General features: G+C 57.1%; 1 protein-coding gene across 1 annotated transcript in view; it reads left to right on the forward strand.

Annotated features, from left to right (window-relative positions):
* Window positions 1-7063: 7063 nt before the first annotated feature.
* The window catches only part of NOL4L (nucleolar protein 4 like), a 62218-nt gene continuing 42655 nt past the window's right edge, over window positions 7064-26626 (forward strand). The window contains exons 1-2 of the mRNA XM_074553696.1: window positions 7064-7628; window positions 25357-25512. Coding sequence (XP_074409797.1) covers window positions 7320-7628; window positions 25357-25512 — 465 coding nt within the window. The 5' untranslated portion in view covers window positions 7064-7319. The remainder of the gene's footprint in view (window positions 7629-25356; window positions 25513-26626) is intronic.

Raw genomic sequence — 26626 nt, forward strand, 5'->3', positions numbered from 1 at the left:
GCCACATTAATTATGCAAATGAAAAGGTGATGCCAACTCACCGCTCCTCGGCAGGGTCCCTGCGAGGGAAGTTGGGCCCGAGCAGCGGCCGCTGCCCTGGCTGGGGCAGGGAGGGTCCGGGAGCACACCAGGCACGATGGATGTTTGCAATAATTATCCAGTCATCCCCTTCAAGTGTACTGCAGCCATAGCAACAGACAGATGTTCTGTCCCAGCCAGAGTCCGCAGCGAGCTGGGGAGGGAAGCACTAAAATTAACCCGTTCAGCCCTAGGATGGCACAGAATCCACTCGATCCAGGGACCATCCCACACCTGGGACATCCCTGAGGAAATCAGGCAAAAACCCAATCACACAGTCTCCAAATTAATCCAGGAGAATTTGCACCAGTGCTGCCTGACACAGAAAGTTGGATGAGAATCAGCAGCATCCCATGGGATGGGGAATGGCTCTGGGAGGGCTCTGCTGTCTCCTGTCCCACATGGAGGTAGCCTGGCTGAAGCTCATCATCTCCTGGGGGTGATGCTGCTGCAGGCGAGGCTTTTCAGCTCTGCTGGTATCCAGCCTTTGGAGAGGGATGGATGGCACCAGGAGCTTGCTCAAGGACAGCCACAGCAGCTCTGCCATCAACAGCCACACAGTGCCCTCAGCACAGACCCTGCTGGGCACCCAGCTAGGCAGGAGGATGGATGAGCCACATGGACCAGTGTCCACTCCTGAGTTAACAGCTGGGTCAAAGCCTTTGAAGCATTCAGAGGTGGGATGCAGCCAGACTGAGGAATAGCTGGCATTTCTTTATCCTGCTACTCTACCAGCTCCCAGGGTTCAGCCTGAGTCCATTAAATCTCACCCAGAAATGTCACCACAGTGTCCCCCAACACATCAAAAAGGTAAACCCAGCTTTTCCAGCACTCTCCAGGCACAAGGTGTCTTCTCCACCTGCCAGGAATTCCTTCCAGCATTGGCATTCAAGTGTTGTAAGGTAAAGGCCAGAACCCCACGGGTAGGTGTTCCAGAAGGATCAGAGCTGCCCACCCCAGGTTTCCCCTCCTGTGCCAGCTGTGCCCAGGGGTCCTGCAGAAGCAGCAGGGATTCCTCAGAAAGCACAGCAATGCCCTGATTTCAGAGCAGGCTCATTGGAAAGCCCCATCCAGATGTTTGCAGCTGCAGATGCTGCTGGAGTGCACCCACGGTGAGGATTTCAAAGGAGGGAGAAGGGGCTGGGTAGGACAGCCTAAGCAGATGTGCCTGGAGTAACAGATCACACCTGGAAAAATGGACAGGACCCTGCTCTGGGCTGGTGGAGGATGACAGACCCCCCAGCACAGAATCAGAGAATCAAGGAACCACAGAGCTGCAAAGAACAGAAAAGACCTCTAAGATCATCGAGTCCAACTGCTAACCCAACACAGCTGTGAGAGGTCACAGGAACACTCTTACTTCTTAAACTGTTAGACTATTTTTGGTTCAAATTCCTTCCCCCTTGTCCTCTGCCATACAGACAATGAGATCTCCAGCTTGCTGAGGGCACCCCAGCTCCTCCTGGCTGCTCCCAGTGCCTGCTGACAGCTTGTGCCGCCTTAGCACAGCCCAGCCTGCAAATCTGTGGTCTCCTGGTTGGGTTTTTTTTTTTTTTTTTCCCTTCTTTCTCCTGAAGAGAAAAAGCAGGGAAGGGTGAATTTGCTGGTCTTGAAACCGAGGGAGACGTGGCATCATGTGCAGTCACAGAGGATGTGGGCAGGTGCCATCAGCCTTCCCCACGCAGCTCTGGGAATGGAGCTCAGCCCTGCTCTGCAGCTCCCTGGCTGTTCCTGCCCAGGCTCCCACACAGCTCTGGCAGCTGCTGGGTATTTCAGTTCTTCCCCACGGCGCCAGGCTACCCCACTCCTTCTGTGGCTCTTCCCCCAAGCACATCAATCCAGTGGCCACGTGCTTGGATTCCCAGCCTGCTGAAGGCACGCTGGAGACTCAATAAGAAGGTGGGAAAAAAGTCCATTATTTCCACAAATCCCCTCCCAAACTGTGACTCTGGCTGCTCTGTTTCTCAGTCCCAGGCCTCTCCCAAGCAGAAGGTCTGACCAAATGATGTTTGGTGCTGTGATACAGACAGAAATCCAAGAGGCTCCAGAAGGAATACACACTCCTTGCTGACTTCCCTGAGCTGCTTTGACTTATTATCTGACCTGGATCTAAATTGGGTTTTGATTAAAGTCAAGAATAATTCTACTTGGGGAAACCTCATTGTTTAGGCTCAGAGTTAGCAAAAGCTACAAGAGAATTAAATCAGATTCCTCACTTTGGGCACAGAGACCCTGATGGGACCCCTGGCAGTGCCCAGCGCCCACTGTGAGAGGCAGCCATGCTGGGCCATGTCACCCAGAACCTGACCAAGCTCTTTTTCACAGCCACCAGGCTCTGAGGTCACTCCTGTGGACCCTGATGGCTCCAATGCTTGGTCAGCATCTTCCTGTTTCAGACACAGGGATGTTCATGGTCTGTTCATTCTTACTCATCTTGCCCTAAGGTGGTGCCAGGGCTTAGCCCATGTCCCTCCCTGGTGTCTATCTCTGGTTTTCCACAAATGTGTCTTCTCTCAGCATCCATTTCTCAGAGATCAGGAAGCTGAGTCATCTCTGTAAGACACTCTCCTCTCTCCTGAACAATCCAGCAAACTCTTCCTGCACTAGCTTCAGACTAAATTCTCCCAGTGTGGCTCCCCAGAACCAGGTGGCAGTCCAAAGTGTTGCCAGAGCCCTGATACTTCTCTGTGCCTCCCTTGAAATGAGTCTCCCAAGACAACTTGGGACCATTTTCCTTTTCCATCCTGCTGGTGGATCACAGGTGTCCCCTTGGTGGATCACAGATTTCCCACCCAGGCTTGGGCAGGTGAGCATCTCAGATACAGACAGAGACATCTCCCTTTGTGTTTGGTGGGAAGAATAAGGCAGTTCCAGTGAGCAATCCATCTCACTCCACAGGGAGTGCTCAGAGGATGGGCATGAATGGTTTCTGTGGGTGCCCATGGTCTCACACTGACTGTAGAGACAGCTGAGACACCCAGGTACCACTGGCTGTCCAGCTGTGAATGCAAAGTTACCAGTGCCAAACCATCATCTGTGGTGATGCCATAAGTAGCTCAATATTCCCTGTCCCTCCCCAAGGAAGCACTCCTGGATGCCAGCAGAAGGGGTGGTTATTAACGCCTGAGTTCCCTCTGTGTGGCTTGGCACTCAATGATGTCTAAGGATGGTTGGGTGCTGTCGTGCCCACCCCTCTGCCTGGCTCTGATCCTCCCAGCAGCTCTCAGGGGCAGCCAGTAAATAGTTCCAGTTTTGGCTCTACTCAAGCACGAGTCCAGATGCTGACAAGCAAGACCAGGTGTCCAAGGCCAGGCTGGACAGGGCTTGGAGCAACCTGGTCTAGTGGAAGGTGCCCCTGCCCAGGGCAAGGTGTTGGTACAAGATGGTCTTTAAGGTCCCTTCCAACCCAAACCATTCCAAGTTTCTATGATCACTGGAATATTTCATGGGACATCTCTGGCAGCATGGCAGGATTTCTTCCCATCTTGTATGTTGTTCAGACTTCAGTAAGTCCCAACTGCTTTGCTCTGTGAATGTCCAATTCCTGGTCCAGCTGAGTATTTTTGTCAGAAGACCAAAAATTTATTTAGAACAAAACACAACTTGTAAGAAATTAGAAAGGCACCTAAAAGAAGAAAGGGCAGCAGAGTGCTGAGATAAAACCCAAATCCAACTATTTTTTTTTTAATGCAGTATAAATAGCAATGGACCTGGAGTTCACCACATTTGTCTATAAAAAAGCCATCAGCAGAAACCCTGTGCTGAACACACCCAGTACCTGCCAGCCTGAACCAACAGCTGGAGGTCCAGTGCCACCAAACAATTCCACTTTCTTCTTCCCCTACCTTTAAGGACAAGAGAGCCTCAACATCATGCATTCTAATCTGGAGTGTCATGAGACTGCTCATGCAGTGCAAGTTAAACCCTCATTGAATCCATGCTGGATTTGATCTAAAACACTGATCTGATCCTTCAGGCCAGGTGGGAATGGTCTGCCCTGAATCCTCACTCAGAGGACATCAGTTCTTGGTGTGACTGGCCTTGCATCCACAAACTGGGGAAACTCATGTCCATGCTCACCAGAGAGGGACCCTCTGCATTGCTTTGTAAGTGACCCCAAACCTTCCAAATGTTGGGCTGAGGTAGGAGGAGACTTTTGCCCCTGTGGTGCTGGCAGAGGACATTCCCTTTGCACCTCAGCAGCTCAACAGCAAGGTGGGGAATTCAGTGGTGACCTCAGTGAGAAAGTCTGGTCATGGTGAAAAATGCAGCATCACTTCTGGGTGGACCAACTCCTCAGCAGAAGCAAAATGTTCTTTTACTCCCTTCCTTGCTCAACATTTCCTCCAAAGTGGTTGGACTCCACAAATGGGATTTACCCTGGCTCTCCTGACCACCCAATGGTCCCCACATCCCTCACAATGCTGATTAAAGTTCTCATGGCATCACCCATAGGCTCCCCTGTGCCAGCCAGCTCTGAACAACAGCTCAGCCAGTCACTGCTTTGTTTGGGACAAGTGTATGCCCAAATACACTGGGGGCTAGAGCAGGTTGAGAGCTGAGCCTGACTTTATCCACAGGTTCATTGCAAGGAAGTTGTCCACTGAACACAAATTCTGCAGAACATCCTTTTCTTCTCTTCCATTTCCATCCACTCACTGCTCCTCACAGCCACCTCTGGAAAAAGCCACGCTTCCATGGCTGCTGAGGCTCCAGAGGATGTCCATCCTGTTTGTAGTGGTCATCAGAAATACTGCAGCACACCAGTGAGTTCCTGTAGGCATCCTGCACAACGTGCCTGGGGGTGAAAATCCACAACACAGAAAACCCTCTGGGCTGCCCAAGTCCCTCTCCAATGGCACCAAGTTGGGCCCAGAGAAAACTGGATGGTGCACTTAAAGTTTTTTGAGAGTTGTCCACACATTCAGTGGGATATGGACAGTCAACATGATCTACCCTGGCACATTGCAACAAGCAATGCCAATGCTCCAGTGTCATGGACATCTCCTGTTTCACCATGGCCAGCCCATGGCTCAGCTCCTGCACCATTCCATTCTCACCTCCACATATTTTGGATGGGCACCATGTGACTGGCACAGGGCAAGGGACAGTGAAGAAAATTGCTCTTCAGCCATCAAGTGCTCTCATCTTCTCCTATCTCCAGCCTTGGCACATGGCACTGCTGCTGGCTGTGCCCTCGCTGCTCTGATGCCACACCCAGCACCTCCAGCACTGGCCTCAGAGAACCCCCTGACACATCAAATTCCCCTTCCAGGTTCCAACAGACTCCCTGCTCCTGCTCCTACATCCTTCTGCCAGCCCTACAACTGCTGACCATGCAGGCAGCCCTGGCATGGACCCCTACTGTGCCCCTGACTTGGGATGGAGCCAGTGTGTGGCACTGCCAGGTGGGCATGGAGCACATGTGTGGCACCAATGGGCAGACATGTGGGACCACATGTATGGCATTGATGGACAGACAGAAAACACAGGTATGGCAGTGATGGACAGACTGGGAGCATGCAGGTCACTGATGGACAGGGAGCACAGCTATGGGACAGATGGACAGATGGAACACACATGTGGCACTGAAGGACAGACTTGAGACCACATGTGTGGCAGTGATGGACAGACAAGGAACTGGTGTGGTGGCACCAACAGAGATGAGAAGCAGAAACGTGGCACTGTTAACTGAGCATGGAGCACAGATGTGGCACTAATGGACAGAGCAGGAGCACATATGTGGCATTGATGGACAGACAAGGAACACATATGACACCAACAGACAGAAGAAGAGCACACATGTGACACTGCTGAGTGCGTATGGAACATGCATGTGGCACTGATGGACAGACCAGGAGCACACGTACGGCACTGACGGACAAACAGCACGCACGTGGGACCAACGAACAGACCGGCAGCATATGTGTGCCATTGATGGGCAGACCAGGAGCCCACGCGTGGCGCTGCCAGGTGGGCACGGAGCCCACATGTGACACCGCTGGACAGAGCGCGAGCACACGTGTGGCACCGCCAGCATCTCGGCACATGCGTGCGAGCGCCGGGCAGAGCCCGAGCCGCAGCCGCCGGCCGGGACGGGCCGCCCCATCCCACCCCCCCGGGGCCCGCCGTGGCCGCCCTCGCCTCCGCCCCCTCGGGGCCGGAGCACCGGGACCGTGTCCCGACCCCCCCGCCCGCCCCGCAGTGGCGGCGCTCGTCCCGCCGCGGGACAGCCGCGGCTGCGGGGCGCGCGGCGGATGCGGAGGGCGGGGGAGCGGAGCGAGGCACCGGGGCCGGGGTCCGGCCTTTGTCTCCCGCTCCAGGGGCCGGCAGGACCGCGGCTGCCCCGGGGCCGGGCTCGGGGCGGGGTGCGGCTCTCCTGGTCCGGCGGGACAAGCCGCAGCCGCTCCGGTCAACCGAGGGCGCTGCGGGGCGATCCCGGTCCTCGCGGCGGGTGGCGGACCCCCCCACCTTCACCTTCCCACCGCCGCTCCCGCTGCCCCCGCGGCTCCTCCCCGGCTCTGCGGCGGCTCGGCAGGTGCCCGCCTCCGCCCCCGCCGGCCCGTCCCGCCGCACACGTGCGCCCGCGCCCCGCCGGCCCTTTGTCTGGGACCGGCACCGGGACCCGCGCCCACCGACACCCCGTACCCCGCCCCGGCAGCTCGCCCCCCCGCTCCGCTATCCCGTACGGGGCCGTATGGCCGGGGAGCGGGGAAGCGGGGGGGGGAAGAGGCGGCCCAGCCAGGGGAGCGCATCCCACCGGAGCCGGGGCGGGGGGGAGCAGCTGCCCCGGGACCGGGGGTTGGAGTGGGGGGGGAACGACCCGTCGGTGGCGGCGAGGCCGCTCTAACAGGTGGGATCCCGCTGAGAGGAGGAGGCGGCCGGAGGGGGGCGGAGGAGGCAGGGACGGGCGGGCGGGCGGGCGGGCGGAGGGAGGGAGGGAGGGGGACGAGCCGGAGCCGCCTGTGATCCTGTGACAGGAGCGGCTGCTGCTGCTGCTGGCGCCGCCGGTACCTCCCTCCGGTCGCTGTCCGAGCCCCGGTGCTCCCCCCCTCCTCCCCGTTACAGCGGCCGCCACCCCTCCTGCGCCTCTTGCTCCCCGCTCCATCCCGCCCGTCGCCCCCGCAGCCCGTCCCGGGAGCGCCGCTGCCCCTCCGCCCGCTCCGGGACAGGGCGCGGGGCCGGGCGCCGCCGCTGCTGCTGCTACCGCCGCCGTTACCGCCGCCGCCGCCGGTCGGGCGATGCCGAAGCCGCCGTTACTGCTGCGGGGGAGCCGCCCCGGGGACAGCGAGCTGGGGCGGCAGTTCCGGGACTGGTGCCTGCGCACCTACGGGGACTCGGCCAAAACCAAGACGGTGACCCGGAGCAAGTACCAGCGCATCGCCGAGGTGCTGCAGGGGGGAACCGGCTCCGGCGGCGGCTCCGGCGGGGGGGAGAAAGGCAAGTTCCAGTTCTGGGTCCGGTCCAAGGGCTTCCGCCTGGGAAACGGCACCAGGGAGGCGACGAAGATGGGTCAAGTGGTGGTATATGTGCCGGTGAAAACGGGAACGGTTAGTGCGCTCCGTGCCCCGGGGGCTCTGTGTCTGTCTGTCTGCCTGCCTGTCCGTGTCTGTGTGTCCTCCCCGGGGGTGCGGGCGGGGAGGGGGGGGGGAATTGCCCGGGGTGGGGGCGGGCACCCCCGGGGCCCCGGTCCCCTCCACCGCCGCGCCGGCCCTGTCCCGTCAGCACCGGGCGGCCCAGCCCCGCCGGCCGCCGGGAGCGCGCATGCCCCATGCGGGGCGCGACGCGGGGCCCGGCCGCTCCCGCAGCCCCCGCCGCTCCCGGGGCAGCGCCGCCGCGCCCCCGCCGCCCCGACCCGCCCGGGATGCGGATGGGGAGAGGCGCCCGCCCGGAGCCTCGCACCTTCCGCTGCCCCCCCGATCCCCATCCCCGTCCCCGTCCCATCCGGTGCTGCCGCCTTCCCCGGGCGCTGCCGGCGCGGGGGAGGTGGGGGGGCGGCGGTGCCCCGCGCCCGCCGCCGTGCACCTGCCCCCGCGGGGGGGCCGCGCCGCCGCCCGGTGCGGGCCCCGCCGCCCCCCCGCCCTGTCCGATCACGTTCGCCCGGCATTTCCCATCCGCCCCACGGCCGGGGACAGGGCTGCAGTCAAGGGCAGCGGGCGGCGGGGAGGGGGCGCCGGCACCCCCCGCCCCCCCGCGCCGCCGCCGCGCCCTGCCCGCCCCGCTGCCGCGCCGAGCGGAGCGGAGAGGAGCGGAGCGGAGCGGGGCGAGTCTCGCCGAGCCGAGCGGAGCGGGGCGAGCCCGGCCGCCGCGCTGAGCCCGGCCCCGGCGTCCCGCGGCGCTGCCCGCCCGGCGCGGCCGCCGCAGCCGGTGCCCCGGGGGGTGCGGGCAGCGGCAGAGCCCGGATTAGGGCAGCTCCCCCCGCCCGCCCGCGGGCCGCTGTCCCGGGAACTCCCCCGCCGGAGCCTCATTGTTCGGCGCCCGGCCGGGCCGGGGAGCGGGGCACCGGCCGCCGCCTCCCTCCCTCCTCCCGCCGCCGCCCGGGGCTGCCCCGCCGCCCCATTGTTCCCGTCCCGAGCGTGTCCCGCTCCCCGGCGCGGGGGGAAACGCGCAACTTTGGCGGCCCCGGCCCCGCGCAGGGAGCGCCCGGCGGGGCTGCCCCGGTCCCGGCCCCGCGCACCCCTCCGTCCCCCGCACCCCTCTCCGCCCCGCCGGGACCGCGGACACCGGAGGGCTCTGGCAGGGATTTTTTTCCCCCTGTCCCTCCCCGCCTCTCCCGCGGCTGCTGCTGCTGCCGCTGCTGCTGCTCTGAAGGGTGCAGTGTTTTCTGTGCACACAGACTCCAGCATTGATGTGGCTGGAGGATGCTTCCATTGAGGGCAGCCCATCTGTGGCAAATGCTTCTAAACGCACTATTTACCTCCCATCTGGTCCGCCTGATTATTGGGGGGAGGGGGAAGGGTCATTATTTCTCCCTCTCCCTTCGTGGTGCTCTGAGGCTCCTTTCTTTCTCCCCTCTCGGCCCCCCTCCCCCATGCAATGCCCCAAAAAAATTCTTTGCAATTTTTTTTTTTTAAGACCTCTTAGCAGCCCTCCTCGATCGCTCCCCCTGTGCCAGGAGCCCCTGAGGGAGGGCAGATTAGGAGCTGTACCCCCTTCCAAAGATCCTGCACTCCCTCCCGGGTCCTCTCCATGCAGTCAGCGACTCTATCCCAGATCTTCCAAATGCTGCAGAGTCATGGTACCCCAGAGAGGCCGAGCCAGACTCCCTCGACCCCGCTGCTCGCTAGATGCCCCCTCCCCTTTGTCCGGGAGGGAGTCCCGAGGGTCAGCGGCTCCACCAGGCCGGCACAAGCCCGGATATTCCCAAAGGGCCTCTGCACAGATGAAGTTTCAGCGAGGAGCATGCCTAGGCCCCCGCATCTTCCCTGGCAGAGTCCCTGCAGGCTACAGACAGGCGTTACACCCAGGCTCCCCTAAACCAGCACACACAGGCACATATACCCTAGGGGACAACCGAATTTTCCAAGGGGCAATGCAGCTTATTTCCCAGTGCCTAGATGCCAGCCAGATGTTAGGACTGGGAGCATTTGCAGAGCCACTGCAAAGGGAGACCAATCACCACAGTCCCCAAAACCTTCCAGAGTGGGGTCTGTAGAAGTTGTTGCCTCCTGCTTCTTTGGTCACAGCCTCCCTGACCCCCCTTGGCCAGAAATCCCATGAACCATTTCAGATGAGTGCAGTTGAGAGTTTGGTTTTGCCTGAAGTGGCTCTCAAATTTAGAGATAACTTGTCAGGGATTTTCTTCAGCTCCTTTTAATTCAGTGCTCTCCGCATCCTTGGTGGTTTGGGCTGGGTTTGGGGTATATTTCCTTGCTCTCAGGCACACAGTCAAATAATTCATGAAGCTGATATGAGGACAGTTATGCCTGGATTCTGGCTTAATGTCTGTTCAGCTGCTTTTCCCAAATACTTCTGGAGCGGTGTTTTGGTTGCTCTCCCCTGGCTGTGCTCCTCAGCAATCTGATCCCGCTCGTCCTGTCCGCTCGCCCTTCCCCAGGCACATCTGCCTGCACCGTTCTGGGGATGTCCCCAGCTGTAGGGACAGGCAGAGCCCCACCCCGGGGGTGCCAGGGGGTGCTTCTCGCTCTGCTCTCACTGCAGGACACCACAGGAAATCCAAGGGACCAGGAGGGAAAGCTGGAAAAGAGGTGGAAAAGAGCGTGTAGAGGGCAGCAGTGGGGATAAGATTTCCTTTCCCTGACAGGGCTGGGGCCACTCCTCCTCTGGAAAATAATAATAATGACAATCCCAAACCCCAAAAATAATCACAACCCGCCCCCCCCAGCTAGCCAGCTGAGCTGTTCTTTTTGCCTTGTGCACCCTGAGCTGGGTTGTGTATTTTCTGCGCATCCGTAGTGAAAAATTAATTAACATGTGGTTATTATTTTCTCTCCTGAGTAACTTTCCCTTGCCCTCCTCCAGGCCTCTCATCAGAACAGGCCTAATCAGATTTGGGTGGCTTGAGAGCAGGGACTGTGCACTGAGAAGGGGGCATCTGCCTTAGGTGGTGGTCAGAGCAGATGGTGGTCTTCTCAAAGAATGCACTGGGAATAGGAACAGCAGTGCGGACGGATGTCTGGCACAGAGACTGTTCACATTTCTTTTTCCCAGATGAACGTCCCAAAGATGCTGGACGTTTAACACATACAATTAAAAAAGCCCTACGCAGATAAACACAGGCAGTTTGGCGGTGTAGGACATTGTTGCCTGACAGCCCTATTCACACATGGGCTGGACTCTGCATCCTTTAGGTCAGGGTATTGGAAAAAAATACATTTAGGCTGTACTGAAGAGGAGGGTATCTTTGTGTGCTGCTGCAGCACAGACAATGGATACAGCCCAAAGTGCTCAGATCTGCCCTTCTTTCCTATGGCTGACACACTCTAAGGTGTGAACCCCTTCATTATCCATGGGCTGGATCGAATCCTGGCCCTTGATGGGCAGCACTCATCCTTCTCCCCATCTTTGCTAAGAACTGTGGGAGAATTTGTCCATGACAAGGTGCTAAGATGCAGTTCATTATAATCTCATGTCCCTCTTGTCCTAAGCATTTAGCATCATTTAGACAGTCTTTCCCAGACAAACGTGGAGGAGCGAGATGGAGCCAGGGTGCAGGGAAATGGCCAGCCCTCAGTGACAACCGGCAGAGCAGATGGCTGTGGCCAGAGCAGCGGGTGTGCAGGGGAGGCTTCTCCTCAGACTTGGGCTGGGGCGGGCGTTTGCTGCTCTCTAGATCGATGCTGCACTTGGCCGTGTGTGCTGGGAGCCTGTCACAACTCCGGCGTGCTGGCAGGCCGTGCTGCAGGCTGGGGGGCTGCGGGAGGAGCAGGGCAAGCCTGGAGCCAGCCGGGCCCTTCGGGGGCTGTGTGGAGCCGTGGGGACCAGGCAGGCTCTGCAGCACTGCCCACGTTTCATTCTGCTCTGCTGCTCTCTCCCCGTCCCCCGCAGCGCTGACAGGAGGCTCTGGGGCTCTGTAGGCATCGCTAACAGGAGGAGGGCATTGCTCCAGTGGGCTGCTGCTCTTGTACAGGTACAGCTCACCTGTGCCAGCTCCCCTGGAGCCAGATGTTCAAAAATTATTTCACGGTCGTGCCTGGTGAAACTCACCCGAGGAGCGATGCTGGGGTGGGGGGAGCACTGGAAATACAGTTGGTGAATCCAAAATGCAAAAATGGATGGAGGCTTTAGTGGGCAGCAGGAAAACTATCCCACGGGACAGCGGATAAATCTCACAGCACAGCCTACCCTTAAATTCATTTTAGCTCCAGAGACAGGGAGTGTTGTGCTGTGGAAGCTGCGGTGCCAGGCCGTGGGACAGCACAGCACAGTGGCAGAATGCCGGAGCTGAGGAGCCAGGCATGTCAGAAAGATGCTGCTCCAACAGCTAATAGAGGCTACATTTTTCCTGATACAAGTACCCTTCAATGCCCATATTCAGTGCCCCAAAAAGCTGCACATCTATAACCTCTAAGAACATCAGTCAACAGAAGGTTTTCACGGCGTGAATAACCACTCAGACTTTCTGGGGACTTCAAGTGATAAAAAAAATAAATCAAGACCATTCAGAAGAGCCTTAGACAAGGCAGATGGGCCTGAGGGTATTATCTGAGAAATTGTCTATTACTCCCATTGCACCAGCCTTACTTAGAGCATGCAGAGCTTTCACCTGTGGAGAGATCCCACCCTGAGCACACGGGGCAGCACCAGCTTTTCCAAGGAGTGGAACTGATGTCAGGTTTACGTTTAAAAGTGCCCTCAGCAGACTGGAACAATTTTGGCCTGGGTTCATGGTCCCATTCAGCCCCATCTGAAGAAAATCTCCCACATTAGCATCCCCTCCAGATTCGGCTCCAAATTTGCACAGCATCAGTCACAGATTTCACATCTGAAGCTGCTTGTGGTAAGAGTCAGAGAGGGCAGTGACACCCAATCCCTGGGCCCAAGAGCTGGCTTAGCCTCACCAGGCAGTAGCTAAAGCCTTAGCAGGGTGAATTTAAAGAGCTCTGATGATCTGCAGTTACACAGACTGGCAGAATGAAGTTCCTCACTGCTGGGAGCAGATCTGGCAGCAAAGCCCATTCCCATCCTTTCAGGACAGCCTGCTGAAGCCACTTCTAATGATAAGGGGGAAACCAGCATCTCCTTCAGTCCTTGCTTTATTTCTGCCAAGCCTACAAGCCTGAATAAACACAGTCCCACAGTGGTCATTAGTAGTGTCCCAGCCCCAGAGATCCCACCATCCCAGCCACCCTCATCCTTGGGTGCTGGCTGTGGTCACCAGCACTTGTGAGACGTGGAGCTCCACCAGCAAAGGTTCCAGTTCTCAATACATGTCTGACCAAACAGTTTCTGAAAAAAAAAAAAAAAAAAAATCTGCCATTTACACTGCACATCCTCCATGATTCCAGAAACAGGCATTGCATTGCTGATCTGAGAGGAGAAGTGTTTTTCAGATAACATTTATCTGAAAGTAATCTCTTTCACCTACAATTGTTTTCATATTTGTAATTCTCAAAGGGTGTCACTCTGAAGAAGGTGCAAAAGCAAACAACCAAAGCACAGCTCTGCCAGGCCTTGGTCAATGAGGCTGAAATGGAAAGAACCCCAAGTCTGACTGTTGTTCCCACACTCCAGGTTCTGCCCCACCTTTGCACAGGAAGAGGATCCAAGCACTCAGGGCCTTGTTAATGAGGAGCAGAGAGGACTGGTGTGAGGACAGGACATGGCTGTTCTCAGCTCCCCTCGTGGGCCTTGCTCAGAGGGGCTTGCTCTGACCACAGGCAGAAGGGGGAATTCAGCCAGTGACTAAAGTCTGCAGCAGAGCCCAAGGAGGCAGCCACAGTCCTTTCAGTGGGAACTTTCTCAGGACCATTCTCAGCAATAATGTCCTGATACAGCTTGTTCAGTTTTAGTTATATCATTATGTTAGGCTTGATATGAGCAGTCTGTGAACTTACACTGTGGACAAGCAAATGGCAGGGAAAGCCCAGGGGTGTGGAGGAGCATTGGTGGAGTGTCCATCCACCCTGCCTGGCCAGCATGGATGCTCTGGCATTGCCGTGACAGAGGGATGCATATTAATGTCTCTTTCTTTAGTGCAAATCATTAATTATCTTTCCCTGATCTCACATCAGCTGTGCCCACCTCTAAAGAATCACATTGAGAATGGGCCAAAACCACCCCTGAGCTTCAGTGTCTGGTTTAATTAGCTGATTGTAGCAAGGGCAGGTACCTGTTGGCCAAAATCATTGTCTTTGCTGGAAAGCTACTGACTTCCACTTTTATGGCTGGTGCCAAAGAATAGCAATTTATTTGAGGAGAAATAACTGCAGAGAGTGAGTGCTGTGTGTGAGAGCAGAGAGCAGAGCAGAGGTTTGGGTAACAGTGTCCATGTCTGAGGTTAAGGCAGCAGCCTCTGGAAGGGGAGTGGAGCCTGGTTGTGTCTTCCTGGCACGGTGCAGGGCCCTTCACGGAGTGACAGCCAGGAAGACAATGCTGTGTGAGTGGTTTCTCTCTGTCCTTGCTCTTCTTTGGCTTGGCAGCCCCAGAGGATGTTTTTCCCTTCCAACAGACAGGCAAAGGCTCTGATGGATTTGCTCCTCACCAAAGGGAGGGTGTGCTCTGGAAAGATGGGGTCACTCAGTCTTTCCAGTTGGTAGTGGGTTGCTCTTATGGGAGTCTTTGAGCTAAGAATCCAAACTCACCAGGAACCCCCCCCCAGAAAAATGAGACTGAAGTTTGGGACTCCTCTCCTGGCTTGCATTTGAAGGAGGGATCTCAAAGCAAATACCGAGTCATTCACTCATCCAGTGTGGTGACATCCAAAACCTCCTGGGTGTCGGTGCTGCAGGTCCCACCCACACTGGCTCCAGGTGCCGCAGGGTGTTCCAGTTTGCAGTCCCACAGCACTAGGACAAGCAGCCAGCCCAGGGAAGCCGCTCCCTTGGGGATGCTTTTGGGTTTGCCATTTCCATCCTCAGTTGGAACGCTGGTGGTGTGGCTCCCGGGGCTGGGAGGAGGCTGGCAGGAGGCCTGGCGTCTCCCGCTCACCTGCGCCCGGCGTTTGGATCCGGCAGAAAGCCCTTGAGCTGGTGACAAAGGTCTGGATGTGGGCTGGAAAGTACAGTCCTGTCTCTTAGCAACTGGTTCCTACCTCTGAGCTCTCGGAGCCGTGTGTGGGACAGAGAGCATCAGTCACGCTCCCGCTGCCGCAGCAGCGACGCGCCGAGGAGGGGATGGGGGATCAGGCCGGCTCCAGCCACCGCCGAGGCGCTTAAAGAAGCTCAGGCATTTCCAGCACAAGCAGTCATCTGTGAGCCCAATCAAAGCTCGGGTTTAATTGCTTTCCTCGTGCCCTTCTCTGCCCGGCCAGCGGCGCCGATTGGCTGCGGCACCCCGAGCCCGCTCCGCACCGCACCGCGCCGGGGTGGGGACGGCACCGGGAGGAGCCGCACGGGGGACACAGCCCGTGTGTTTCTAGAAAAATGAGGCGTCCTCGGGCCCTCCCCTGAACTCCTCCACAGGGCACCTGGGAATCCCCGTCCTCTCGCAGACATTTGCATGGCTGTTTTCCCTCTCAGTGCTCGTTCTGCTGTTTCACCCTCGTGTTTCCTCTCCCAGCCCAAAGCAGCTCCTCTCTGCTGTGCGTTTCTCAGGGGCTCCCTTGCCAAGCACTGTTTCATAAACATTTTCACGAATCCTCTGCTTTGTCCTCCTAATTAGCCATCCAATTGGCCCCCAATGGAGCCTTCACCTCTCCTGTGAAGATCCTGCTTGCACAGATTATAACCTGTCAGCTGCCAATTTATTCCTCACACAGAGGGCAGGTTGTATTAATTGTCTGCCTTCCCTGCCCCACTTGCTTTGCCCCTCCTTTCTTTTCCTCCCAAAAGCATCCCTGTTTGGAGACACAGACTCACAAAAGACCAGGGAGAGCCAGATGTGAGGCCACTCCATATGCCTCATGTGTCCAGCCTGCAGTGCTGTGGCACTGAGACCAGATGTGATGGGATGAAGTGTCACACCTGGGAGAGGGATCTCTGTGGATGGATTACCATGACAGAGGGTTTAAGACCATGCTTGACTTCTGCATCCCCCACATGTAGTCTCAGTTAGGAGCTCAAAAAAATGCCACTTGGCCATCCCAGGTTAGTGGGGAATCATTCCTGGGCTTTTCTACAAGTCTGAGTTTGGCTTTTGGAAGGGTTGGGGTTCACCTGGAGTGGTTATGATGGACATGAATCAGAATACAGAGAGGGTTTACCTAAATGCAGGGGGAGAACAGAGTTCCATTTATGTCTGCCCCCTGTGGCCCCTGCCCTGACTGCCTGTACAGGACCCTCCAGCCTTGCAGAGCCAGAGCCCAGGGTAGATACAAGTGAGCCCAGGATAAATCCAAATGCCTGCTCTCACTGAGGGCAGTTTTCCTGGGTTCCCAAGTTGGGAAAGGGCATGATGGAATCCAGCACAACCCTTATGGTTCCACAATGTCCCCATTTCATGAACCCAGCCTGGGCTCACAGGGAGCAGTCGTGGTGCTTGGCTGTGGCAGAGCTGGTGTTTTCAGGCTCTGGCATCGGGGCCAGGCTGTGCTGAAGCCACTGTGGTGTGGTGCAGCTCAATCCCTGCTGTGCCCTGACCTGGAGAGGAGGCTGGTTTGGAAGGGCAGGGCTTGCAGGCCTTTTACCCCCCCTGCAACATCCGCTGAGCTGTCAGCATTTCCCTGGAGGCACATCACATTGTTCCTGTGGGAGTCTCCGACTGTGGCCCACATACTGGGAGCTGCCAGGGCACAGGGAGCTGGCACCGGGATGCCACACATCCAGGGCTCAGCCTCTCAGCCCTGCCTGACCTTGATTCACTGTAGCATCATTTGTAACTGATTTTACATAATTTTTCTTACCACTGACTAGCTGAACTGCTGCTGCTCTGTATCTCCTCCTCCTCAGTTTCATTTTGACATCACCACGTTCTCACTGTAGGTGTGATGATGTCACCTGGCTGCTCTGACACTGCTGGGTCTATTCCTAGGCACAGAGGGGTCACCTTGCTGTGACAGGTCATCTTGTCACTTGTTACAGTGCCTTGGCCCCCCTCTGACTCAAAGGATTTTGCTTTGCTTGTGATTTTTATTAGATTAGTCCTTGGTGCTGGGGAGATCACTCACAGTGATAAGTTACTTCAAGGAAGAGCCACCCCTAGACATGTTCTGAGTTTGTGTTACAGCTTCATATTGTCAATACTCCTTATATTCCTGGTGTTATATTTTTTTTCAGGATGCTATGGATTATAAAAACTCTTCTGATTGTTAATGAAGTTTACTACCATTTCCCCTCCCCTTTTTTTTCCATTCCAATAGCATTATCCCCCAAATCACCAAAACCAAGATCCAAATAACATTAAGAAATCACTACTCACCTTTGCAAATATATTTTTTAAAAACCCACCAATCTCACATTTTAGAATCATAGAATCCTAGAAGGGTTTGGGGCCCTAAACCCTTTTCAACCTCCTGCCATGGGCAGGAACACCTTCCACTAGCCCAGGTTGCTCCAAGCCCTGTCCAACCTGACCTTGAGCACTTGCAGGGACGGAGCATCCACAGTTCCTCTGTGCAAACCCTGCCTATTTCAAAATATTGAGAAACACTGCAACATTATAATAATCCCCAGATAATAATGCTCGTGATTTCCTCCCTGTTGGCACCCACAGTGTGCCACTTCTCCCACCCAGGTCCCTCACACCTCAGAGAGGAGGGTGATGCTCACCAGCTGACAGGGAGTGGGAAATCCACAGCCCCAGGGAGCAATTTCCCAGGAAGGTCAGTCAGGTGCTCCACTCATGAGGCTGCAGGAACCTTTCTCACCAATCCCAAGTGAAGCAGTGCTCAGGCTGCCCCACAGCACTCAGTATTTTATTATCCCTGAAAGAGCCAGCTCCCCCTTGCTTGTGTCCAGCAGGTGCAGGGTTACATTTATTGGGGAGCCCTGTACTTACCTCTGCCTGCCAGGGTCACATTTACTGGGGAGCCTTGTGCTTGCACTGCCTGCCAGGGTCACATTTATTGGGGAGCCCTGTGCTTACTGCCAGGGTCACATTTATTGGGGAAACTTGTGCTTGCACTGCCTGCCAGGGTCATATTTATTGGGGAGCCCTGTGCTGGCCTCTGCCTGCCAGGGTCACATTTATTGAGGAGCCCTGTGCCTGCACTGCCTGCCAGGGTCACATTTACTGAGGAGCCCTGTGCTTACTGCCAGGATCACATTTATTGGGAAGCACTGTGCTTACTGCCAGGGTCACATTTATTGGGGAGCACTGTGCTTACTGCCAGGGTCACATTTATTGGGGAGCCCTGTGCTGGCCTCTGCCTGCCAGGGTCACATTTATTGAGGAGCCCTGTGCTTACTGCCAGGGTCACATTTATTGGGGAGCCTTGTGCTGGCCTCTGCCTGCCAGGGTCACATTTCTTGGGGAGCCCTGTGCCTGCACTGCCTGCCAGGGTCACATTTCTTGGGGAGCCCTGTGCCTGCACTGCCTGCCAGATGCAGCTGCTCCTGCAGCCTCCCCGCCGGCGCACAGCCTGGTGCTGGCAGAGGCAGCTCTGCTCTCTCTTGCGCCGTGCAAAATGTCCTCTGCCTCCCGGGCAGAGCAGGCATCCAAGGAGTCTCTAAGCAGGCATCTGAGCAAGAATCTCTTCCTGCTGGGCTTCTCCTGTGTCCTTCAGGCAGCCCTGGGAGGGATGGCAGCCCCATCCCCAGCCGCCCACCAGACCCTGAGCACACCAACCTCCCCTTGGCACCCTGCACCTGGGCTCTCTCCACAGCTGGAGGCAGGGCTGCCATTTCCAGGCTCGCCCTTCCCAGGCTGCTCTGTTTTCATTCCCAGGCCTGGGAGCCAGGAGAGGAATAGGCTGAGGTCAGAGCAAAGGCCTGGACCCATCCCCATGGCTCAGATGCTGAAAGAGCAGCTAGCTCTGCTCCTGTGCCCCGTGAAAGACACACACCTCAGCTGTGTTTGCCAGCTAAAAATAAAGCACCCGGCTCCCCTCATGAGGAAGTATTTACTTTGGGAGAAAAAAAAAAGTATTGTGTACAGTTCTGGCTAGAGAAACAATGTGAATGCCCCCAGTTTTGGCCTGAGTCAGCAGAGAGTATCAGGAAAATTATTCTTTGCTGTGCCTCAGTTTCCCCAGGAGAAATGAGCTCTCTTGGGCCAGAGGGATGCTCAGCTGCTCAGGAGGGCTGGGGCTGTTTTCACTGCAGTGAGTGGAGCTGAAGCTCTAAGTGCAGGATGGGGTTTCGTGTTTGCTTGGTGCAACAAGACACAACACAAAATGCTCAGCACAGGGAAGCACCATCAGCATTTTAGCAACTGCTTTTCTCCCATTTTTAAACCAGAGATGATCAGAAAAATTCCCTAGCAAAATATTTTCAGGAGAAAAAAAAGAGCAAAATCTGTCAGTCAGAGCATTTCCCATCATCTTCTTGTGGGTTCTTTTATTATGAGCAGTACAGCTGATACTGTTTTCAGCCCAGTGTCTTCCTTGTGCCTATTTCTAAGACATGCTCTGTGCCCCTGGCATGAGGGGCAAGGGGAAGAGGGAAGTTCGAGGAATCTAGCTCCTCTTTCTCCTCGCAGCATTAGCAGAGGGAGCCTGCTGTGGTTTAACATATCCCCCGCAAAAGCTGCTTTCATCCTACACCTAAATACCATGAGGAGTGAACTTCCTAAAGCCCTGGAGAAGTCTAAATATAGAAGCCAATCAAGGGCTGACTTCCCAGAGATGAGAAGTACCAAGAACAGTTTCTTGATCAAAAGTTGTAAGAGTCCATATTGAAATAAACCGTCTGTTTTGGTGCTGAAGCCTGTGCAGGAGGAGCAGTTGCAGAGGTGGGCTGTGGGCTGTGGGCTGTGGGCTGGTGGTGGCCACAGTGCCAGCACAGGTGGTCACTGGGGGGCCATCGGCTGCCCAGGGAGATGGACTTGAGGAATCCTGGTGTTCAGAGGAAATTCTTCCCTGTCAGGGTGGTGAGATACTGGCATAGGCTGTCCAGAGAAGCTGTGACTGCCCCATCCCTGGAAGTGTTCAAGGCCAGGTTGGGCGGGACTTGGAGAAATCTGGTCTAGTGCAAGGTGTCCCATGGCAGAGGGATTGGATGGGTTTTAAGGTCCCTTCTAATCCAAACCATTCTGTGTTTCTATGATCTCTGGAGAGCTTGATAGGAAGTCTCTGGTGTCATGGCAGGATTACATCCCATCCTGTATGTCAGTTTCTGATCCCACTAGGTCCCAATTGCTTTGTCCTGTGCACATCCACTCCCTGGGCCAGCTGAGCATTTTTGTCAGAAGACCAAAAATTCCCTTAGAACAAAATACAACTTGCAGAAAATTAGAAAGACACTTCAAAGAGGAAAAAGCAGCAGAGTGCTCAGATAAAACACAAACCCCACCTTTGCTCATCTCAAAAAAAGGGATCCTCCTTTGTGCAGCAGCAGGAGCCACCCCAGGCTGGAAGAAAGGGTGAGGGATGGGTGAGTGCCACAGGAATGGCTCTGCTGCTGGTGTCAGCTGGGGAACCCACGGTCATGCCGTGGGGGTGACTCCAGCAGGGGACAGGAGAGCTCTGACCCTGACCTGGCTGGGGACAGTGGCTGTATCCCACAGGCAGAGCAGCTGGAGCACAGGCAGAGCTCCAGCCGTGGCCTGTCTGTGTACAAGGGAGGTGACCTTGAGGGACAGCTCGATACGGCTGGCCCCAAACATCCAGCTGGGCTGTCCCAGGGATGAGGGTGGCAGTGGCCCTTCCAGGCAGCAGCAGGAAATTAGTTTAACGTGCGCCTCTGCGCTGGGGCAGGGAGATGCTGTGGTTGGGAGATACAGAAGGGAACGCTTTCATGTGGGAAGTGCAAGGAGAGGCGAGGGCAGAGGGTCTGCTCCCGGGCAGAGAGCAGAACACAGCCATTATCAGGCAGGGCTCTGCTGGCAGGAAGCTGCTTTTGACTCACAGGAAGCTGAATTGGGCTGGTATCGGCCCTGGTGCGAGGGCCAGGGCAGTGTTTTATCTGCCGTTGAGCACAGCAGATGGGGAAGCAGTCGGCACTCCCTCCCATCCCACTCCTGCCCCAGCAGTCCCAGCCTGATGGCCCTGCAGCATAACCCCCTTGGAGAAGGGATGCTTCCCTGCAGAGCTGTGAAGCTTCCTGGGCCCAGGAGAACTGCCAGTCCCACTGGGGAAGGCAGATATTGCCCTGCCAGCCAGTGCAAGGGCACAGCCAAGCCCCTCCATGCTGCTGAGCCCAGAACGGGCAGTTTCCAGTTCTCCTGGCAGTGTCTACCCCAGTCTGCCTGAAGAGGAGCTGGGAGCATGCAGGCTTTGGAGAGCTCTGGTTAAATGCTCCCAGATTCTCCCAAACCCAACTCCAAGTCGGGGAAGGGCTTGCAGGGTTGAGAAGTCCTGTGCATGAAGGTTGCTGTCATCCCTTGGCCTCCCTGGAGCTGCCTGGGTTGGGTCTGGTTTCGCTGGGCTGGTGGCAGGTCGCTGGGGCTTGGGGTGGAGGTCACTGCGGGCAGCACGGACTGGATCAGGTGGCAGCTGCTGGCTGAGGATCTGCTGCCCCACAGAAAACAGGGCTAGCTCGTCAGTGCTGCAGTTTGGCTGTGAAAATCACCCATTATGGCAGTTTTCACACCCAGGCTGGGCTGCTGAGGAATGGCCACAGGGGCTGCTGGAGACACAGCAGGTTGCTGGGAGCACAGGGAGCTGGGTGGGTGGAGGAGGCTGGCCATGGAGATGTGGGGGTGCTGCTGCCAGGCTCCAAGGCAGGACCGGGCTGTGTAGGAGCCATGGCAGGGCTGTGGGAGCCATGGCAGAGCTGTGTAGGAGCGATGGCAGAGCTGTGGGAGCATGGCAGGACTGTGAGAGCCGTGGCAGGGCTGTGTGGGAGCCACAGCAGATCCATGTGGGAACAAGGCAGATCCATGTGGGAGCATGGGAGGGCTTTGGGAGCCATGACAGGTCCTTGAGGGAGCCGTGGCAGCTCCATGTGGGAACGTAACAGGTCCATGGGGGAGCCGTGGCAGGTCCGTGTGGGAGCCTGGCAGGGCTGCGGCAGCCGGGACAGGTCCATGCGGGGGTGTGGCGGGGCTGCGGAAGCACAGCAGGGCTGCGGTGGGGCTCGAGAAGTGAGCGGAGCTCCGGCGGGATGGCGGTGCCGGGGATGGCAGGAACCCTCCCCTGCCCCTGCCCCTGTCCCTGTCCCTGCCCGCCCGTCCCGAGCTCGGCGAGGTGCGGGCCCGGCCGCAGTGGCCCCGCCGCCGCCGGTGCCTGCCCCGGGCCGGTCCGCGCCGGGCGGGGCGCGGGGGCAGCGGGCGCGGGGCGGCGCGGCGGGCCCGGGGGAGCGGATTACCGCCGGTTGCCGTGGTTACCCGCTACCTGCCGGCGGGCCCCAGCCCGGCCCGGGCGGGGGGGCTCGCCGGGCCCTGCCTCCCTCCCTCCCCGCCGCGGCAGATGTCACCCCGCGCCGCCGCTCGGGGCTGCCCGGGCGCTGCCCGTCCCCTCCCGCCGCACCGCCCCCGTCCCGGGCCGGGCGGGGGCCGAGCGTGCCCGGGGCGGCTGCCGAGAACAAAGGTGCCGGGCTGGGCGCTGGCAGCGCCATGGCCGGGCCCTGGGAGCGCTGCCCGGCCCGCGGCGCAGCCGGGACAGCGCTGCTGCCTGAAATGGCTGTCGCCACCCGGGGCCGGGCACGGAGGCGACCTCGGGCGGCAGAGGCGGCTCCCGGCGCTGATCCGCCGGTGCTGGAGGCGGCCGGGTCGGCGGGATGGAGAAGGAACACAGGAGGTGCAGGGGCAGCGAGGCCCAGCGGAGCGGTCCTAGGGCAGAGCGTCCCCGGGGTACCGGTGCTCAGAGATGTGGAAATAGACAAAGGACACTGGGGAGGAGAAAGACCTGATGGAGTAGAGGAGCTGAGAGTGCTCACAGCTCTGGGAAGGTGGGGAGGATGACAGGAAAGGGAGGGTGAGAACTGTGGGGCACAGTACACAGAGAAAGAGAGACTAGGAAGGGGGAGAGACAGAGCGGTGCTGGGCAAATATAGGGAAAAGGATCCAAATATAGGATGGCTGGAAGGTGGTAGAGGGTGCCTGAAATGCAACCCGCTTCCAAGCACCCCTGTCAGGGCTGAGCTTTGCTCCTGAGATCTTTTACTCCTTGTAGGGGCAGGTGACTTCTAATAAAGCCCCAACACCAGGACAGGGTAAAAGCATCCCTTCTTCCTATTCTGCTTCCCTGAATTTTTATTGCTATTTAAACCTGAGGGGTTTTAAGCCTTTCTGAGATATTATGGGCTCTGACTCATGCCTGGAATACTGGTGAGCAATGCTGGGTGTGGAAGGAGGAACCCGAGGGGCGTGGGCCCCTCGGAGAGGTACTTTACAGCACACGTATCCTCTTAAATCCTAGGTCAACATTTGGATATATTGCCAGATATAAACCTCCCTAATCCTGGAGGCACTGACTTGATACGGCTTCTTATACCCAGTGGCTTTGATACTGCTTGCATCTCACCTGCTTTCCAAAGCTAAATAATCATCATGGGGAGAGCAGTCACAAGGCTGAGGAGGGGATGGAGGATCCCTGCAGGGAGTGGGATGCTGAGGAGGCAGCTCCGGATCCAGCTGGGGTGGAGAGGAGAGCGCTGCTGGGTGTGCAGGGAGGCTGTGGCAATGCCCAGACCCTGAGGTTACCTTCACTGCATTCCTTCTGAAACCGGGGAGGAAACAGGGACCTGCTGGCCGTGCAGGGAGGAGGATATTAGCTGGTTGGAAACAATGATTTGCATACAGGGTTGGTTACAGCCTTAATTTTGAGGGCTCTGCTTGTTAGATCTGACTGTGCTTTTCCCCTGCTGCATTTTCCTTTGTCCTGTTTCTGTAATTATCCTCATTTCAACCCTGCTCTGAGGATTATTGGTCAGTAGGAAGCCTCCTAATGCCCGCTCCTCCTTGGCAGGGGAATACCCATGCCCTCGATTAAACTGAAACTCTCTGAACGGTGACAGAAGAAATTAGATCTATATTCCTCAAAGACACTCCCTGGGGCGAAGTTTCCCGACCCCCACCACGCAGCCCTGCCACCCTGCCCCTTGTGTTCGCTCTCAATATTCTCTTTGTTACAGCCACCTTCAGCCCCGGCTCGGGGCTCCCCGGGGAGGGGAGAGGTGGTTTGTGTTGGAAAGTCCTCGTGCCCATGTCCTGGGTGAGCTCAGCCACCATCCCACTGCAGCCCGTGCCCAGGACAGGCAGTCTCTGTTCCGAAATTGGGGTGAGGAGCCAACTCTAATAGGCAGCGCTGTACATTAAATGACTGCTCCTCTGAGATGTTGGGTAGCTTTAGCAGAAGGTGGGCCCACTCAGTGATTGATTTTTGAGAGGCCCTTCACTGGTGGCTTAAAGAACAGCATTTATTCAATCTATAGACTGTGTAAGATACACAGAGCCCGAGCAAGGACAGCACAAATGCGGGTTAGGAGACTGGGTGTTCCCTTTGCATGCAGACCCCTGCCAGAGCCTGCCCACAGCTCCCTGCCAGCTCCTGCCTGCCCTCAGGGATGTGTGAATGCACGTGAAAAAGGTAGTTTGCAAGTAATTTTGATCTGCAGGTTGCTGCTTAGCTGCCTGGTGGGTCCCCACTGGACAACATCCATGCTTTTCTTTTTGGAAAGCAGCCCTTAAAGGGATGTGATATATATACATACACATACATACATATGTATAGATATAGATATAATATTTTCAATTTTTTTGTCTATGCAAAAATAGCATTTTTTCCAGGAGCAAGCTAAGTGACCTCCCAAAGGAGGCCCTTTCTCAGTCCCCCCTGCCATTTCAGTGGCCACTGACCACCTCCCAGTAGCCCTTCCTGCCCTGGTGCTTTGTGCCAAGTGCCGATGGCAGCTGCCGGGTCCCAGAGGCTGCCTCCCCTTCCCACGGCAAGCCCTGCCAGTGTGAGCTGACACCGTTGGTGCCAGTCAGCTCGGAGGAGCACTGCTCCCCACACTTCCCACTCCCATCAGTCTGTCACCACTGTCGTGTGGCAGAATTACTGCCTCCTGCTCTCCAGCACATCCGAACACACAAAGAGCTGTGCTGCTGCTGCCAGCGCTCAGCTGCTCTGCGTCTGTGAGAGGGAGGGAGCCTTGGAAAGGTCAGTGCAGGGAAGGAGGGGATGCTGGCTCCTTCCTTTAGGGGCTGTATCCTGGCATCACAGTGAAACCTTGTCCTGCTGGCTGATCCATGTCCACGGGGACTGCAGCCAGCAAGAGTACCTCACATCTCAGGGCTTCCCAGGGTGGTTTAGCACCATGTGCAGGTCCAAAGAGCTTCCCCCGCCTGTTCCCCGCCTAGCAAAACCATCCCACATTACGGAAATTGAATCTCTTGATCAGTTGTGACTCCACTCTGGACTCTTCCCTTGTTTTTTATTCCTGGCCCAATTTTATTGCCAGCTTTAACAGCACGACAGCAGCAGCCGCCACTGCCCTGGCTACAGCAGAATCCTCCCTGAAGCGATGTTTAATTTATTCCCCACATCCCCCGTGCCCAAGGCAGCCCGAGGCGGGAGCACAGCCACTCTGCCCCCTCCAACCACATTAGCCCCGGGCCGATCTCGTCACCCCTGTCACCCATCGCTGACACTAACTCAACTTGCCTGCACTGTTGTAGGGGGCAGATGGACTGTCGGAGCCCGAGGGCATCTCTCTGAAACGCGTGGCTGTGGTGGAAGATTTCTTTGACATCATCTACTCGATGCATGTGGAAAGCTCGTCGGAGCCGGGCAAAGCACCCAAACATGCCGGGCAGAAGAAAACCTACCGAGCGGTGAGAGTCCCCCCCGTGCCCCGGGCAGGGCGGGCACTGGAGCGGAGGGAGAGCCCCTGGGGAACGGGGATGGCGGGGCAGGTAGGAGCAGAGCCGCTGGCGGCAGGCAGAGGAGAGGCAGAGCCCAGTGTGGCGGTGCGGGGAGGCGTGAGGAAGGAGGGGTTTAAAGGCAGAGCAGCTGTGCTCGGGGAATCCGGGCTGCAGCGGCAGCACAGCGCGGCTGCTGGGAGGGGAGAGAGAGCAGGGCAATCATACAAAGGCACTGTGCATGTCTGAAGGGAAAAGGAGGAGAAATCCTCGGTATTAGTGATGGATGAGAGAATGTTTGTCCGGTCCTGTGATTGCTCTGGGTCATCTGCCTCCCTGTCTCCCTCAGCCAGAGGGAAATGTCTCCTGTGGGCCTTGAAGGTCAGGAGCAGCCAGACAGGGGGACTGGGGCATGGCCGTGGCCTTTCCCTCTTCTCCTGCCCCTGCTGGGTTTCCTCAGTGACAAAATGGAGGCAAGCACCAAGCTAAGTCTTGTCTTGGTTGGTTCTTGGTTCTATGGATGCCAAGAACCAGCTCTATCCACCCTGAAACACCTCTCTAGTTAGGTCAGGAATAATTTAGCTTGAAGTGTGCTTCTCCAGGGAGCTTGCTGTTTCTCCTGACTCTGCACAGCCCTTCGATGCAAACGTTTGGGCTCTCCTTTTACAAGAAAAGCTGAATTTACTGTCCAAGACCAAGCTACTCCCTTGAATCCCACAGCCCTAAGGACCAGGTCGCTTAGAGACGGGAGTGGTTTGCTGGCAGCTCATCTCTCTGGTGTATACAATGTCTCAGAGAGGTCTTTGCAGGCTGCCCTCGCCTCAGTGACGATGCCTGAGGTTCTGCACAGCTCTGTGCTGCCAGAGTCAGCACAGGGTTGGAGCCTGTCCTGCCTGCCTGTGTCCCTGCTCCATCCACACTGTGATGCTGGCAGTGCTGGTGAGGCAGCCCAGTGCCCTGCAGCCTCCCACATGTGATGGGAGTCCCTGGGGAGCAGGGCTGTGCACACAGAGCTCACAGCATCTCTCCCTGCCCCGAGCACTCCAGTCCTGCCCCTGCAGCAGAGCTGGGTCTGGGGCACACACTG

The sequence above is a fragment of the Zonotrichia albicollis genome, chromosome 17 (genome assembly GCF_047830755.1).
Source record: "Zonotrichia albicollis isolate bZonAlb1 chromosome 17, bZonAlb1.hap1, whole genome shotgun sequence".
Taxonomy (NCBI): domain Eukaryota; kingdom Metazoa; phylum Chordata; class Aves; order Passeriformes; family Passerellidae; genus Zonotrichia; species Zonotrichia albicollis.